Below are 11,940 nucleotides of genomic sequence, written 5' to 3'. Positions count from 1 at the left end.
GTGACTGCTATATCTATGAGATGGAAAAGGCGTTCCATACATAGGACAAAAATATATGGTGATAAAGGATCCCCTTGACGGATTTCGCGAGTTGGCTGGAAGTTTTTTAAAGCTTCACCATTCCAGAGAACCTGCATAGAAACAGTAGAATAACAGTTCTAGACTAGCTCCACAAAGTTATAAGGAAATCCAATGTCCAACAAGGTTTCCTTAATAAAATTCCAGCTTAATCTGTCATAAGCTTTCTCTAGGTCTATTTTTATGGCCATCCACCCTTTCTTCCCTTTTTTATGATTCATCGAATGAATAACTTCTTGGGTGATAATAATGTTATCATTTGTGTGCCTGTTTGGAACAAAGCTACACTGGTTTGGCCCCACCAGCCCCGCCATCATTCCATGTAAGCGACTTGCCAAAGCCTTGGTTAACACCTTATAGGCCACGTTGCACAGGCTAATCGGCCTCATTTGCTTTAAGGAGGACACGTTATCTACCTTAGGAATTAGAGTAATTAACGTGTGGTTGAGCGTTGCAACCTTTGATGGTTCTACCTGGATGTCTCGAATTAATTGACAGAGAGATTCCCCTACCGTGCTCCATTGCGTTTGATAGAAAATCGCTTGGAATCCATCAGGCCCAGGTGCCTTGAGACTGCCCATATGCTTCAAAGCTGCGAAGATCTCATGGTCGGAAAGAGGAGCTTCTAAAATATGAATATCACCAGAAGTTAACTCGGGGAAGGATTTGGAAAAACAAAATGGTTCATGCCCACCAGAGTTCGTAAATAGTTCCATGTAAAACCGGTTAACCAAGTTTTCAAGCTCAGCCTTGTCCTCAACCCAAACACCAACTTCATCTTGTAATTTAATGATGCGATTTTTCCTCCTCCTTACCACTGTACTGCCATGGAAGTAGTTCGTGTTGCGGTCACCTAACTCCAACCACTTGCACCTAGATTTTTGGAACAATAGAATCTCTTCTCGAATAAGAATATTTTCATATTGAGCCCACAGATCTTTAGAGAGGCTTTCAAGGAAAGGGTTGTAGCCTTGTCCTAGTTTAGCAGCTATCACATTTAGTCTTCTTAACAATTTTCGTTTTGTGTAAAAGATGTTACCAAAAACTTCGCGGTTCCAAGTCTGGAGGCAATGTTGAATATCCTTAACATTGCTTAACCAATCGGATTTCTTCCCCCAGTTAGTCCGAATTATATTTGGGAAATCCGGGTGTGTAAGCCAAGCAGCCTCAAATCGGAAGGGGCGACGAGTTTTGTTTATTTGCACGGAATCATCAAGTTTTAATAGTAATGAACAATGATCCGATTTCATACGATTTAGGTGTAGTACAACAGCTTGTGGAAACAACATCTGCCAAGCCATGTTAGCTAAAACTCTGTCAAGATGCTCACATAAATTTCCTCTTTTCCATGTGAATTGTTCACCTTGGAAACCAAGGTCAATGAAATCACAGTCTTGCACCACCTCCCTGAAAGCTCGATCACCCCTGTAAGATGCAGTATGAGATCCTCCTTGCCGTTCAAAATCATGAAGCACAGCGTTGAAATCTCCCATAATGCTCCACGGACCCTGAATGCCTCCTGCAATTCTTCTGAGGTCTCTCCATAACTCAACTCTAAATTGAGAGTGTGGGCTTCCATGCACTGACGTAAAGGTCCAGGAATGTGAGTTGTTGGAAATAGCAAAGTGAATATATTGTTTGGAGTATTCTAGAACGTCAAGTTTCCATAGTGATGGATTCCAAAGAACCCAAAGACCACCTGACTGTCCAATCGCATCAACAACAAAACTCTTATCAAGCTTTATCTGATTAAGAATCTTATGTGCCTTAGCACCACTAATGTGCGTCTCTTGTAGGCATAAAACTCCCACGTTGAATTCATCAATCAAATCATTAATAAGATTCACAAAACCTCTACACCCTGCACCCCTACAATTCCAACTTAATAAATTCATAAAACTGTTTTGAAGAGTGGGTGTTGAAACCCTAATAGCCTCCTTACTCGCATCAACCTTTTGATCCATTTGGGGCGCAGGACCATGCATGCCACTAGGATCTAGATGTCGTCGCATGAAGCTGGCAAACGCCATTGTTTGCTCGTCCGGATGAACAACACGAGTTATCAAATTCGTTCCATCATTCTGCCAATCGCCTTTATATGAGGTTGTATTCTTGATGCCTTGTAGAACACGATCAGTATTAAGGGTTTCACGTGATGCATGCGCTTCGCGTTCCCATGCAGACATATCAACAACCACATGAGGGTTTCCTTGGGTCTTTCCCTTCATAGAATTTTCCTTCTTTAGTTCCATGTTGACTCCCTTTGATGGAACGCTTGTCCCAGTCTGAAGGTTCGACTTATTCAAGGATTGAGAATTCTTGCCACCTATCTTGTTGCGAATCTTGACCACTTTTTGATTGGAATCACCTTGTCCCATGTCAGCATGATTAATTGGAACATAGTCTTCCTTATTTGCTATTGAGTTCGGTTGAGATTTTGGGTCATAATCTTCATCATTAAAGTGGGAATCCTTCATATCTTCCACCTTATTTTTTGCCTTATCGGTAGGTTCCCGAATATTCTTATATGGTTTTCTGTTTCATTTCACCACCATCCATGGACCATACTGGTCTTCCGAATCCTTGGTTTTCTGCTGTGAAATATTCTTTATCTCATTTTGGTTCTGATTAACCGAATTCGGGTTCATCGTCTTCACCTTGGCCCCGTTTGAGCCATTATCCACCTCCATAGACACCTGATCTTTCGCCCTTTCGGGCTGGTCCTCTTCTCCAAGCCTTTCATGGGGACAATTTGACTGCTTATGTCCATAGCGTCCACATTTAAAACATATCGAATGGAGGCCCTCGTATTCGAGTTTCAAGATATGGCCCAATACATTAATCTGTGGGACAAGCTTTTTTTGTAGATCAATCTCCACGCAGATTCTAGCAAAGCGTCCTCGGGATTAAATTGACGTAAGCTTATCAATCTTTAGCATTGATCCTAGTTTGCTACCAACTCTCCATAAGAATCTATCATTAAAGAGTTCAATAGGTAAACCAGGAATCCTTATCCAGACCGCCACTTTCCGAGTTTGTGCAGCAGTGATTGTGAAGAATGGCCGCCAGCGTTGGACCACAATGTAGTGGTCAGCAATTAGCCAGGGTCCTTCATATAACGCATGTTTATAGTCTTCTTCGGAAGCGAACTGGACCAGATAATATTCTTGTGATAGATCAACCAACCTTACTACACCAGTCTTGGCCCATTCTCGTTGGATTTTGTTATCTAGCATTCTATAGGTAACTTTCTTTCCAAGTACATGTACCACCAACAAACTTCTCCAAGGCGCACACCATTCTTCAAACTCTTCTTGAGAGACATGAATTTTTAGGCATGGATCTAGCTCTTCACCATCTCCGGTATCTAAATCTTGTTCCTTATAAAACTCATCCTCAGGGTTTTCCATCTCTTGGATCAGAGTTCTGAAATCTGTGAAAATCTTCCCTCCACCGGTTGACATCAAGCTTTCCATGTATGACTTAGCGGGGCTTTTAGTGCACTCGTTCTCAACTCCCTCCATGCCGCTTCCTTCTTCAATCATCACCGGGTCTTCATGATCACCCCTCTTCGTTTTGACTTTTTTGGAGCTTCGAAAAGAAGGATCATCATCAGGCAAAATCTCCGTTTCTAAAACCATACGTGGAGCAGAGAAAACCCTAATTCAGTCTGTTCTTCAATTTGTGCACTATAAATGTTTGAAACACTACAATATCACCCCATAAAAAATAAAAATTGTCCCATTAATTAATTAGTGTTATCCCCGTCACTGTTTTATTTAGTAACAAATTTTGTACTTTAAGTTGATAGATCTGTAACAATATAATATATTTATTATAAATTTTATTTTATATTAATTAATGTTAATTTTTTAAGTTAATAATAATGTAACAAATTAATAAATTTATTTTAGAATTTAATTTGTATGATTGTTTGTTTTATAAATCGATAATATTAAATTTACAATAATATATCAAATAATTTACATCTATTTTAAAATATTTAAATTTTTATAAAAAATAAATAAATATAATTATATCGACTCAATTAATTCAATCCAATCTAATTTATTCATAATTAAATTAGATTAAATTGAATTAAAATTTTAAAAAAATTACATAAATCCAACCCAATATAATCAATTAAATTTTAATTAAATCAAATAATAAATTTATCTAAATCTCATCCAACTTAACCTATTTTCACCTCTAGTCAAAATATTATAAAGAGGAGTTGGTAATGGGTTGGGACTTTAGTACCATGAAACACAAACAGATATTTCATTCTCCACACGACCATCCCAACCAAAACGACCAAAAAACGGGAAAAGATATTTAATCAATTATTTATTTTTTCCTATCTTTTTATATTTTGAAGATAATAATAATATAATAATAATAATTTTTATCCAGTGGCACCAGCAGCAACCACATCCAAACGAAAAAAAACCTTGGACGACGGTGTTCCGTTGGAAGCCACGCTCGTTCGCTCACTCATGCGTGTCACACTCTCCATGCCATTCTGAAACGTCTCTTTCCTTCAACCACCGTCGTTTCCTTCCCTTCTCAAATGGGGACTCTGACGAGTTGCAGTTTCATGCCTCTCAACTCGGAGTTCCGCTCCAACCCCGTTCGCCGCGCCTTCAGGGAGAGGATTCACTGCCACCAACTCACTCGATTGAGGGGCGCCACCTCTTTCTTCTCACGCGCGCGAGTACCCAAATGGGGCAACTTCGATAGCCTTCGGTGTTTTGCTTCCAATAACAACGACAATGACAACGACAACGTTGGCGCTGCTGGAGAGGACACTGCTGCCGACGATTCTAAGTCTAACGTTACGACAACGATGCCCGAGGAAGAGAGAGGGTTCACTTCCGAGAAATCGACGCCTCCCTCCACTTCTCACAGGGTACCAATTCATGGCTTAAGAATTCATTACCAATATTAGTTATTGGTTTATTATGTTTGCGTAGCTTCAGTTTTCATTGTTTACTGTAGAAATATGTAGCATCCAAAGCTTGTTCGAACATTGTAAGTTGCTACTTTGGTTCTCAAACTTTACTTCACATTAGTCCTTTCCTTGAGGACCTGCTTGGGGAGTTAGGACAAAACTTTGATACTGTTTCATGGGTACTTTTGGTGTTGCCTTTCAATCGAAATTTGGGTTTCTTTTAAGTGATTTCGCATAATGAAGGTTTGTGTTAAAGGTCAACTTTGATTTTTGAGATGAAACTCTAATTTAGGTCGGAGAACAACATCAAAATTACTTACAGAACTGTATTTAAGTTTTGTCTTATTGAACAAAACTTAGAGGTAGTTCCTTAGATGTTTTTGGTGTTGTCTTACGATCAAAATTAGAGTTTATCTCTTTAATTTACATAATAAAGGTTTGTATTAAAGGTCAACATTGGTTATCAAGATAAAACTTCATTTCTGATTCGAGAACAATACTAAAAGTACTTATAGAGTTGTATTTAAGTTTTTTTTTCTATTTTTAAATCCAAGGACTAATTTAAAGTCGTTGGGGAAGTTGGAAGACTAAAATTTCTATTTGGTGGCATACGTTCTGTTGCAGTTTATGTGTCTGAATCATATGTTGTGATTGCTGATTTTCTGTGTTTCCATCATTTTACTTCTTCAGTCATCTTTGTCGTCGCTAGGACCTGTGTACAACACCTTTCAAGTTGATTCTTTCAAACTTATTGAGCTCCTTGGGCCTGAGAAGGTTGATCCTGCTGATGTAAAGCTGATTAAGGATAAGCTTTTTGGGTATTCAACCTTCTGGGTGACCAAAGAGGAGCCTTTCGGAGATTTGGGGGAAGGCATTCTTTTCCTTGGGAATTTAAGGGGCAAGAGAGAGGATGTTTTTGCCAAACTTCAGAATCAGCTAGTTGAGATCACGGGTGATAAGTACAACCTTTTTATGGTGGAGGAACCCAATTCAGACAGTCCTGATCCACGTGGTGGGCCACGTGTTAGCTTTGGTTTGTTGAGGAAGGAGGTTTCTGATCCTGGACCAACGACGCTTTGGCAATATGTCATTGCATTGTTGTTGTTTCTCCTAACTATTGGTTCCTCAGTGGAGCTAGGAATTGCATCTCAGGTAGGCTACTTATTGATAGTCATTGAACATCAGGTGGTGATTGATAAATGCTTGTGAACAACACTGTTTCTACGGTATCTCTCTGAATGTCATTAATTGCATTGATGTCTTGCTGTCTAGATATTTCACAACACTCTTTCTATCATTTCTAGCTATTTTGTTGATGCCATGCTTTTTGATTAATCAGATCAACAGACTTCCCCCAGAAGTTGTGAAATACTTTACAGATCCAGATGCTATTGAAGCTCCAGATATGGAGCTGCTACTTCCATTTGTTGACTCGGCTTTACCTTTAGCATATGGTGTCTTGGGGGTTCTTCTGTTTCATGTAAGCATTCATTCATACTGTTTTCTTTTGGCATATTTTTTTAATATACTTACAATAAAATTGAAACTTTTTATTTATCTTTCTGTATTACAACAAATTGGAGTGAGTTTTATTCAAAGAATTGTCTGGGATTATGTTCTTTTGCTTTTATTAGACTTACTTTCTTCATTATAGAAATGTGGGATCTGAATGTTCTGAATAAACTTACTACATTTTAGACTATTAGCTTAAACAAGTAAACCTTATGTTGGTGCAAGTAATTTGTGCAGACCTTAGAGTTGCTGTGTTGAAGGTGATTCCTATGATAATTAATTATAAACAAATTATCATATAATTTTTAGTTTCTATTATCTACTTTTCTCTTCCTTTTACCTAAATCTATAATTTCCACAATACCATTAAGCAATCTGTCATAAGAACCTATCAAATAGGAATACCTGCCATGTGGGTTGTGTTGAAGGTCACTTATTTATTTTCTATGCCCAATGATCCAATGCATTACTTTCTATCTTATTTGTTTATTTTTCTCTTTCCACATGTTTACAAAATTCCATAAATTGCCCTTATTGCTTCTTGGATCATTGTATATATTCGACCTGGTGGCTATGGCTATGTGCAGGAGGTTGGACATTTTCTAGCAGCATTTCCTAAACAAGTAAAATTAAGCATCCCTTTCTTCATTCCAAACATCACACTTGGCAGCTTTGGTGCTATTACTCAGGTGAGATTATCTATTTTTTCTTACCAGTCACTTTTGCATTGAATTTGCAACTACTGGCTCAAGCTATTACAATAGCATGGTTAGTGTATTTGCCTATCTGGGGTTATATTTAATCGTTTGCAGAGTTACAAGTATCTTGTTTACTCAGATCATGTAAATATAATGCATCATTTATCACCCAAATAGTCATTAGTAGTATCTTTTAACTGTATTTATTGCTACTAAATATGACCAATGCTATATCTTAAAAATGTGAGTTTAGGCTTAATTCAAGTTTACAAAACCAGTTTGTAAGGTATAAGTTACTCTCCACTTATATACATTATTATGGTCTTATCTTTAGTCGTTGTGATATCTCCAGCACATCTTCTATGCTGAGAACTAAATATCTCAAGTGTGAATTAGGCAAAATTAGACATTTGCGGGTGGTCTGATAATGGTCCGATAGCCCCAACAACATTTGCTAGAATAGACTTTGATGTTATTTTAGAAATGTAGGTTTGAGTCTAACTCATTTCTACAAAATCGGTTTGTAAGGTGAGATTTGTTTATCACTTATACACACTATTATGACTTTAATTCTAGTTTATACGAGATCTCTAACACAATATTGACTATACTTGTTAGTTAGACTGAAGTTCATTTTCTATGTTTTAGTATGCATTTAAATGCTGATCTATGGTTGTTTAAAATTCATTGTAGTTTAAATCTATCCTTCCTGATAGAAGTACAAAAGTAGACGTATCACTTGCGGGTCCCTTTGCTGGAGCCGTGTTATCATTTTCAATGTTTGCTGTTGGCCTTCTTCTCTCATCAAATCCAGATACAACAGGAGATTTGGTGCAAGTTCCTAGCTTGTTGTTTCAAGGTTCCTTGCTTCTTGGATTAATCAGTAGAGCAACTCTTGGTTATGCGTATGTCTCCTTCTTTCCGTGGTTATTTTTATGGATCAACAACATAAATAGCTAAATATAGGTCCAGTGCTTTCGATTTTCTGTCATTAATTTAGTTAATGTTGACTAATGGATTGTTACATTTGGGGCATTTACCAGATCAAGCTGTTTTTAAGTGTATGACTTGATTGCAGCCTATGGTTTTAGGTAGTGTTTGGCCTGCTGGGCCTGGCTTTTTCAGAGCTTAAAAACTACTTTAAAGTTTAAAATAAAAGCTTTAAATTTCAAGATAAAATTGTTTAGTAATTTTATAATTTTTTAAGCTCAAAAGTTACCTTGGAGGTAAAGTTTATTGTGGTGTCTTCTTGGATGTTGAGATTTGAAATAAAGGAAAAGAAGTAAAAGCCAAAATTATTAAAACTAGCTTTTTTTAAAAGCTCCTCTTTACAAAGTTTTCTTTAATAAAATAAAGAGAAAAATAAGTTTTGACAGTGTAAATGCAGTTTCACACTATCATTTAATCACAAACTACCATTGGTAAGCTTGTTGATTTTTATAATAATTACCTCAAAAGTCATATCAAATGTAATTTTTGATTAGTTGACAGTGTAAAATTTTTTTACACCAACATTGCTTAGCCATTAAACTCAAAAGAAAGCTACTTTTATTGAAGCACCTTTTCTTAAAAAATTTGTTTGGCCCAGCTTCTGCTTTTAAGGAGAAGAGAAACCCAAAATAAGTTGGGCCCAACACTACCTTATGTTAATTACAATTGAGGCTTATGTGTGTATACTTTTTATTCTGGCTTCAATAAACATTGATACATTGCTATTTGCTAATGTCAATGTGCAGAACAATGCACGCTGCAACAGTTCCAATTCACCCTCTTGTGATTGCAGGCTGGTATTCAACTTTTCCTCCTGTATCCTAATTTAATTTCATCGACAAATCAATTTAATAAATTTGTGGTTCCAAACACTGTTGACCATTCATTTTTTACAATATGCCTTATTTACTTAATTAATTTATTTATTATGATTTTGCAGGTGTGGCTTAACCATACAAGCTTTTAACATGCTTCCAGTGGGGTGCCTTGATGGTGGAAGAGCAGTGCAGGTATCTTGTCTCACCTTTTAAGCTTTACCTGGTGAAAAATACATTACTAACAATATTTACCAGGCATGGACAAGAATTGGTAGATTGTCATTTTTTAAAGTTATTTGGGTCAGTGTTGGAATCAAAGGAAAAATAGTATTTGTCTATTTCCATTTTTAAACTAAAACTTTCCCTCAGAGTCTCGGTATTTATCTGTTCCAATTAGGATAATAGGATAAAGCAACATAAATTCGATGGCCATTTAGGGTGTTGGCTTCAATCTAGGACAATGCTTTTAGCACGTTTTGAAATTCAAGTAGATGCTTAGGAGTTAAAGATCTTTTTAATATATTCCGTTCTTGTTTAACAATTTATAGATATATGACCAAACACACACACACTTGTTATTAATAAGTTAACAACCTTGCTTTCTAGATTCCTTTGTTTTAAATTAGGACATTATGTCATCTGTTTTAATTTATTTATATCGTTACAGTTCCTAATCCTAATATCAATTATCAATTTGTATATTTTATGACTGTTATCAGTGCAGTCAATGAGTTGAAAGACTCAAAACTTAGTTTTCCAAGTAGGGGGGATGGGATTAAGAAGAACATAAAGCTTATTTGAATGTATTGTCCGGGAAATGAAATGAGGAGAGACAGAAAATAAGAGGACAAATGATTTTTCTGACATGGCATGAATGAACGAATGAAAAAGAAAACCAATGTTAGGTTCAACATATGCTTATTCCTTGGTGCCTCTTGATGTCATGACCTTTTATGAACACATTGGAATGCAGTAAATATTTTAAGATATATTTATAGATCATGAAAATCACAAATGGGCTGGCCGTTTTGGTACCAAGGGTTACGGTGTTTAAGTGGTTTTGGAATCACTGAGCTGATTTTTGATATGTAATCATTTTAGGACCAACAGTGGGGCCTTTGTCAGAAATTGGAGATATAAGAAAAGACCTAATTATTTCTATTTATTCCTTTCTTGGGGAAAATGCTTAAAAAATTAAAAGGGAAGACATTGCTATGACATGGCTTTGCCCACGTCAGATTTTAATAAGTGGGGACATACCTGTAAAGGGGAAGGTTTGAAATGGGAAACTAGAATGAGATATTAGTCAAATACTTTTCACATGGATCTAGGAATAATAACATATATATTATTAAGGTAGTTTAGTATAGGAGGTAAAGGTAAGTCTTTGAAGAATAAAACCCTGTATGTATGATTCATGGCATTACTCCTTTGTTATTAAGGATGATTGATGATTGTTTTGGACTTTTTGATTTATTTCCTGGTGTCCCCAGGGATCCCATAAGGTCAAAATTCAAACTAGCTTTAACTCATATTTCATATGTTTGTTTTATGACTTTTGATAATGATCTGATGTTAAAGGTAATACTATATTGACCTTAGGTATAAAAATTTACAACCTATGTGTCTCCAGGGGTTACATAGTTCAAAATTCAAACCAGCTTTAATTCATGTTTCATATGTATTTTTTATGACATGATAATTACTAGATGTTAAAAGATATTTTGAGCTTTGGTATACTATTTACAACCTATGGCATGGACATGTATATTTTTTTCATTGGAAGAGGTGAATATATTGAACTCACAATAAGAATATTCTCATTCACATGATTAGATATCTTTTATATATTTCTCACACGTAAAAAGGCATCATCCTTTTCTAATTGTTGTTCTAAATTATCTATAATATGATGGGGTGAGAATTACAATTTAGGTCCATAGTGATGGAAAAAGAATATGCTAATTCTGTTACATGTTTTTGCAGGGTGCTTTTGGAAAAAGTGCACTAGTTGGCTTTGGTTTAACCACTTACACGTTGCTTGGATTAGGAGTGGTATGTCTGATCTTTGCTCAGATTAAACAAAGCATACAGTTGTTCAATACCATTGTTAAAAGTTCAACCATTTCATGATTTTATTGCACTGATTTATCATATGACTAAAGGGGTAGTAGAAGTGCGAGCCATTTGTTCACTTTCAAGTTCACTAACACTCTCCCTAGTCCATTCAGAAAGAAAAAAAAAAAAAAAAAAAACTCCCTAGTTCCTCCCTAAAAGGAAATAAGGCACATGTGCACTAAAAAAGATGGAGTCCCTATTTTCTCATAGTTTAGTCATTTTCTTGATTTATTATTTTTTTTTTCATTTTTATTAAAAAAGTTAAGTTTCATTTTTTTTTTTTAATTCCTTGCAACAGCTTGGCGGACCTCTTTCACTTCCATGGGGGCTTTATGTTTTGTTATGTCAGGTAGGCAAGTACTTGTGTTGAATTTGAAAGAAAATGATGATATTGAATTAATTGTTTTTGCAATTTTTTCTGATGAGTTTTATTGTATTTTTTTTTTTGTTTCCAGAGGACACCGGAGAAACAGTGCTTAAATGATGTGACAGAAGTTGGAACATGGAGAAAGGCACTTGTGGCAGTTGCTATTTTTCTTGTTGTCTTGACTCTTGTTCCTGTTGGGGATGAGCTTGCAGAGGAACTGGGTATAGGTCTTGTAACTGCATTTTGATGGTTATGTGTACACTAAGGCCATTTTTAATTAAAATTGAGTAGTGAAATATTTAGGTAATATCGTTGCAAAGCTAAGCCCGATTCAATACTAATTTATACTAATTTAAATGCGATACCTCGTAAAATCGTGCAAAAAAAAATTGACTAAAAGAAATATTT

The 11,940-nt window shown here is 35.9% G+C and overlaps 1 protein-coding gene across 1 annotated transcript; it reads left to right on the top strand.

Annotated features, from left to right (window-relative positions):
• The first annotated feature begins 4,481 nt into the window (after positions 1-4,481).
• EGY1 (Peptidase M50 family protein) lies at positions 4,482-11,839 on the top strand. Its single transcript, XM_020363397.3, has 10 exons — positions 4,482-4,987; positions 5,720-6,181; positions 6,369-6,509; positions 7,129-7,230; positions 7,933-8,144; positions 8,976-9,026; positions 9,170-9,239; positions 11,034-11,102; positions 11,464-11,514; positions 11,621-11,839. The coding sequence occupies exons 1-10, from the start codon at positions 4,649-4,651 to the stop codon at positions 11,777-11,779; spliced, it is 1,656 nt and encodes a 551-aa protein (XP_020218986.1). The 5' UTR covers positions 4,482-4,648; the 3' UTR covers positions 11,780-11,839.
• The last annotated feature ends 101 nt before the right edge of the window (positions 11,840-11,940 follow it).

Source organism: Cajanus cajan, chromosome 4, assembly GCF_000230855.2.
Source record: "Cajanus cajan strain Asha chromosome 4, NIPB_CcT2T_4, whole genome shotgun sequence".
NCBI classification, from domain to species: Eukaryota; Viridiplantae; Streptophyta; class Magnoliopsida; order Fabales; family Fabaceae; genus Cajanus; species Cajanus cajan.
This window is presented reverse-complemented; position numbering and strand designations above follow the sequence as displayed.

Bases quoted from the DNA above. Each gene is read 5' to 3' on its own strand.
- EGY1 (XM_020363397.3), top strand. From the start codon at position 4,649: ATGGGGACTCTGACGAGTTGCAGTTTCATGCCTCTCAACTCGGAGTTC. The intron at 7,231-7,932 runs GTGAGATTATCT...AATTCATTGTAG, and splicing joins GCTTTGGTGCTATTACTCAG to TTTAAATCTATCCTTCCTGA. The intron at 9,240-11,033 runs GTATCTTGTCTC...ATGTTTTTGCAG, and splicing joins ATGGTGGAAGAGCAGTGCAG to GGTGCTTTTGGAAAAAGTGC.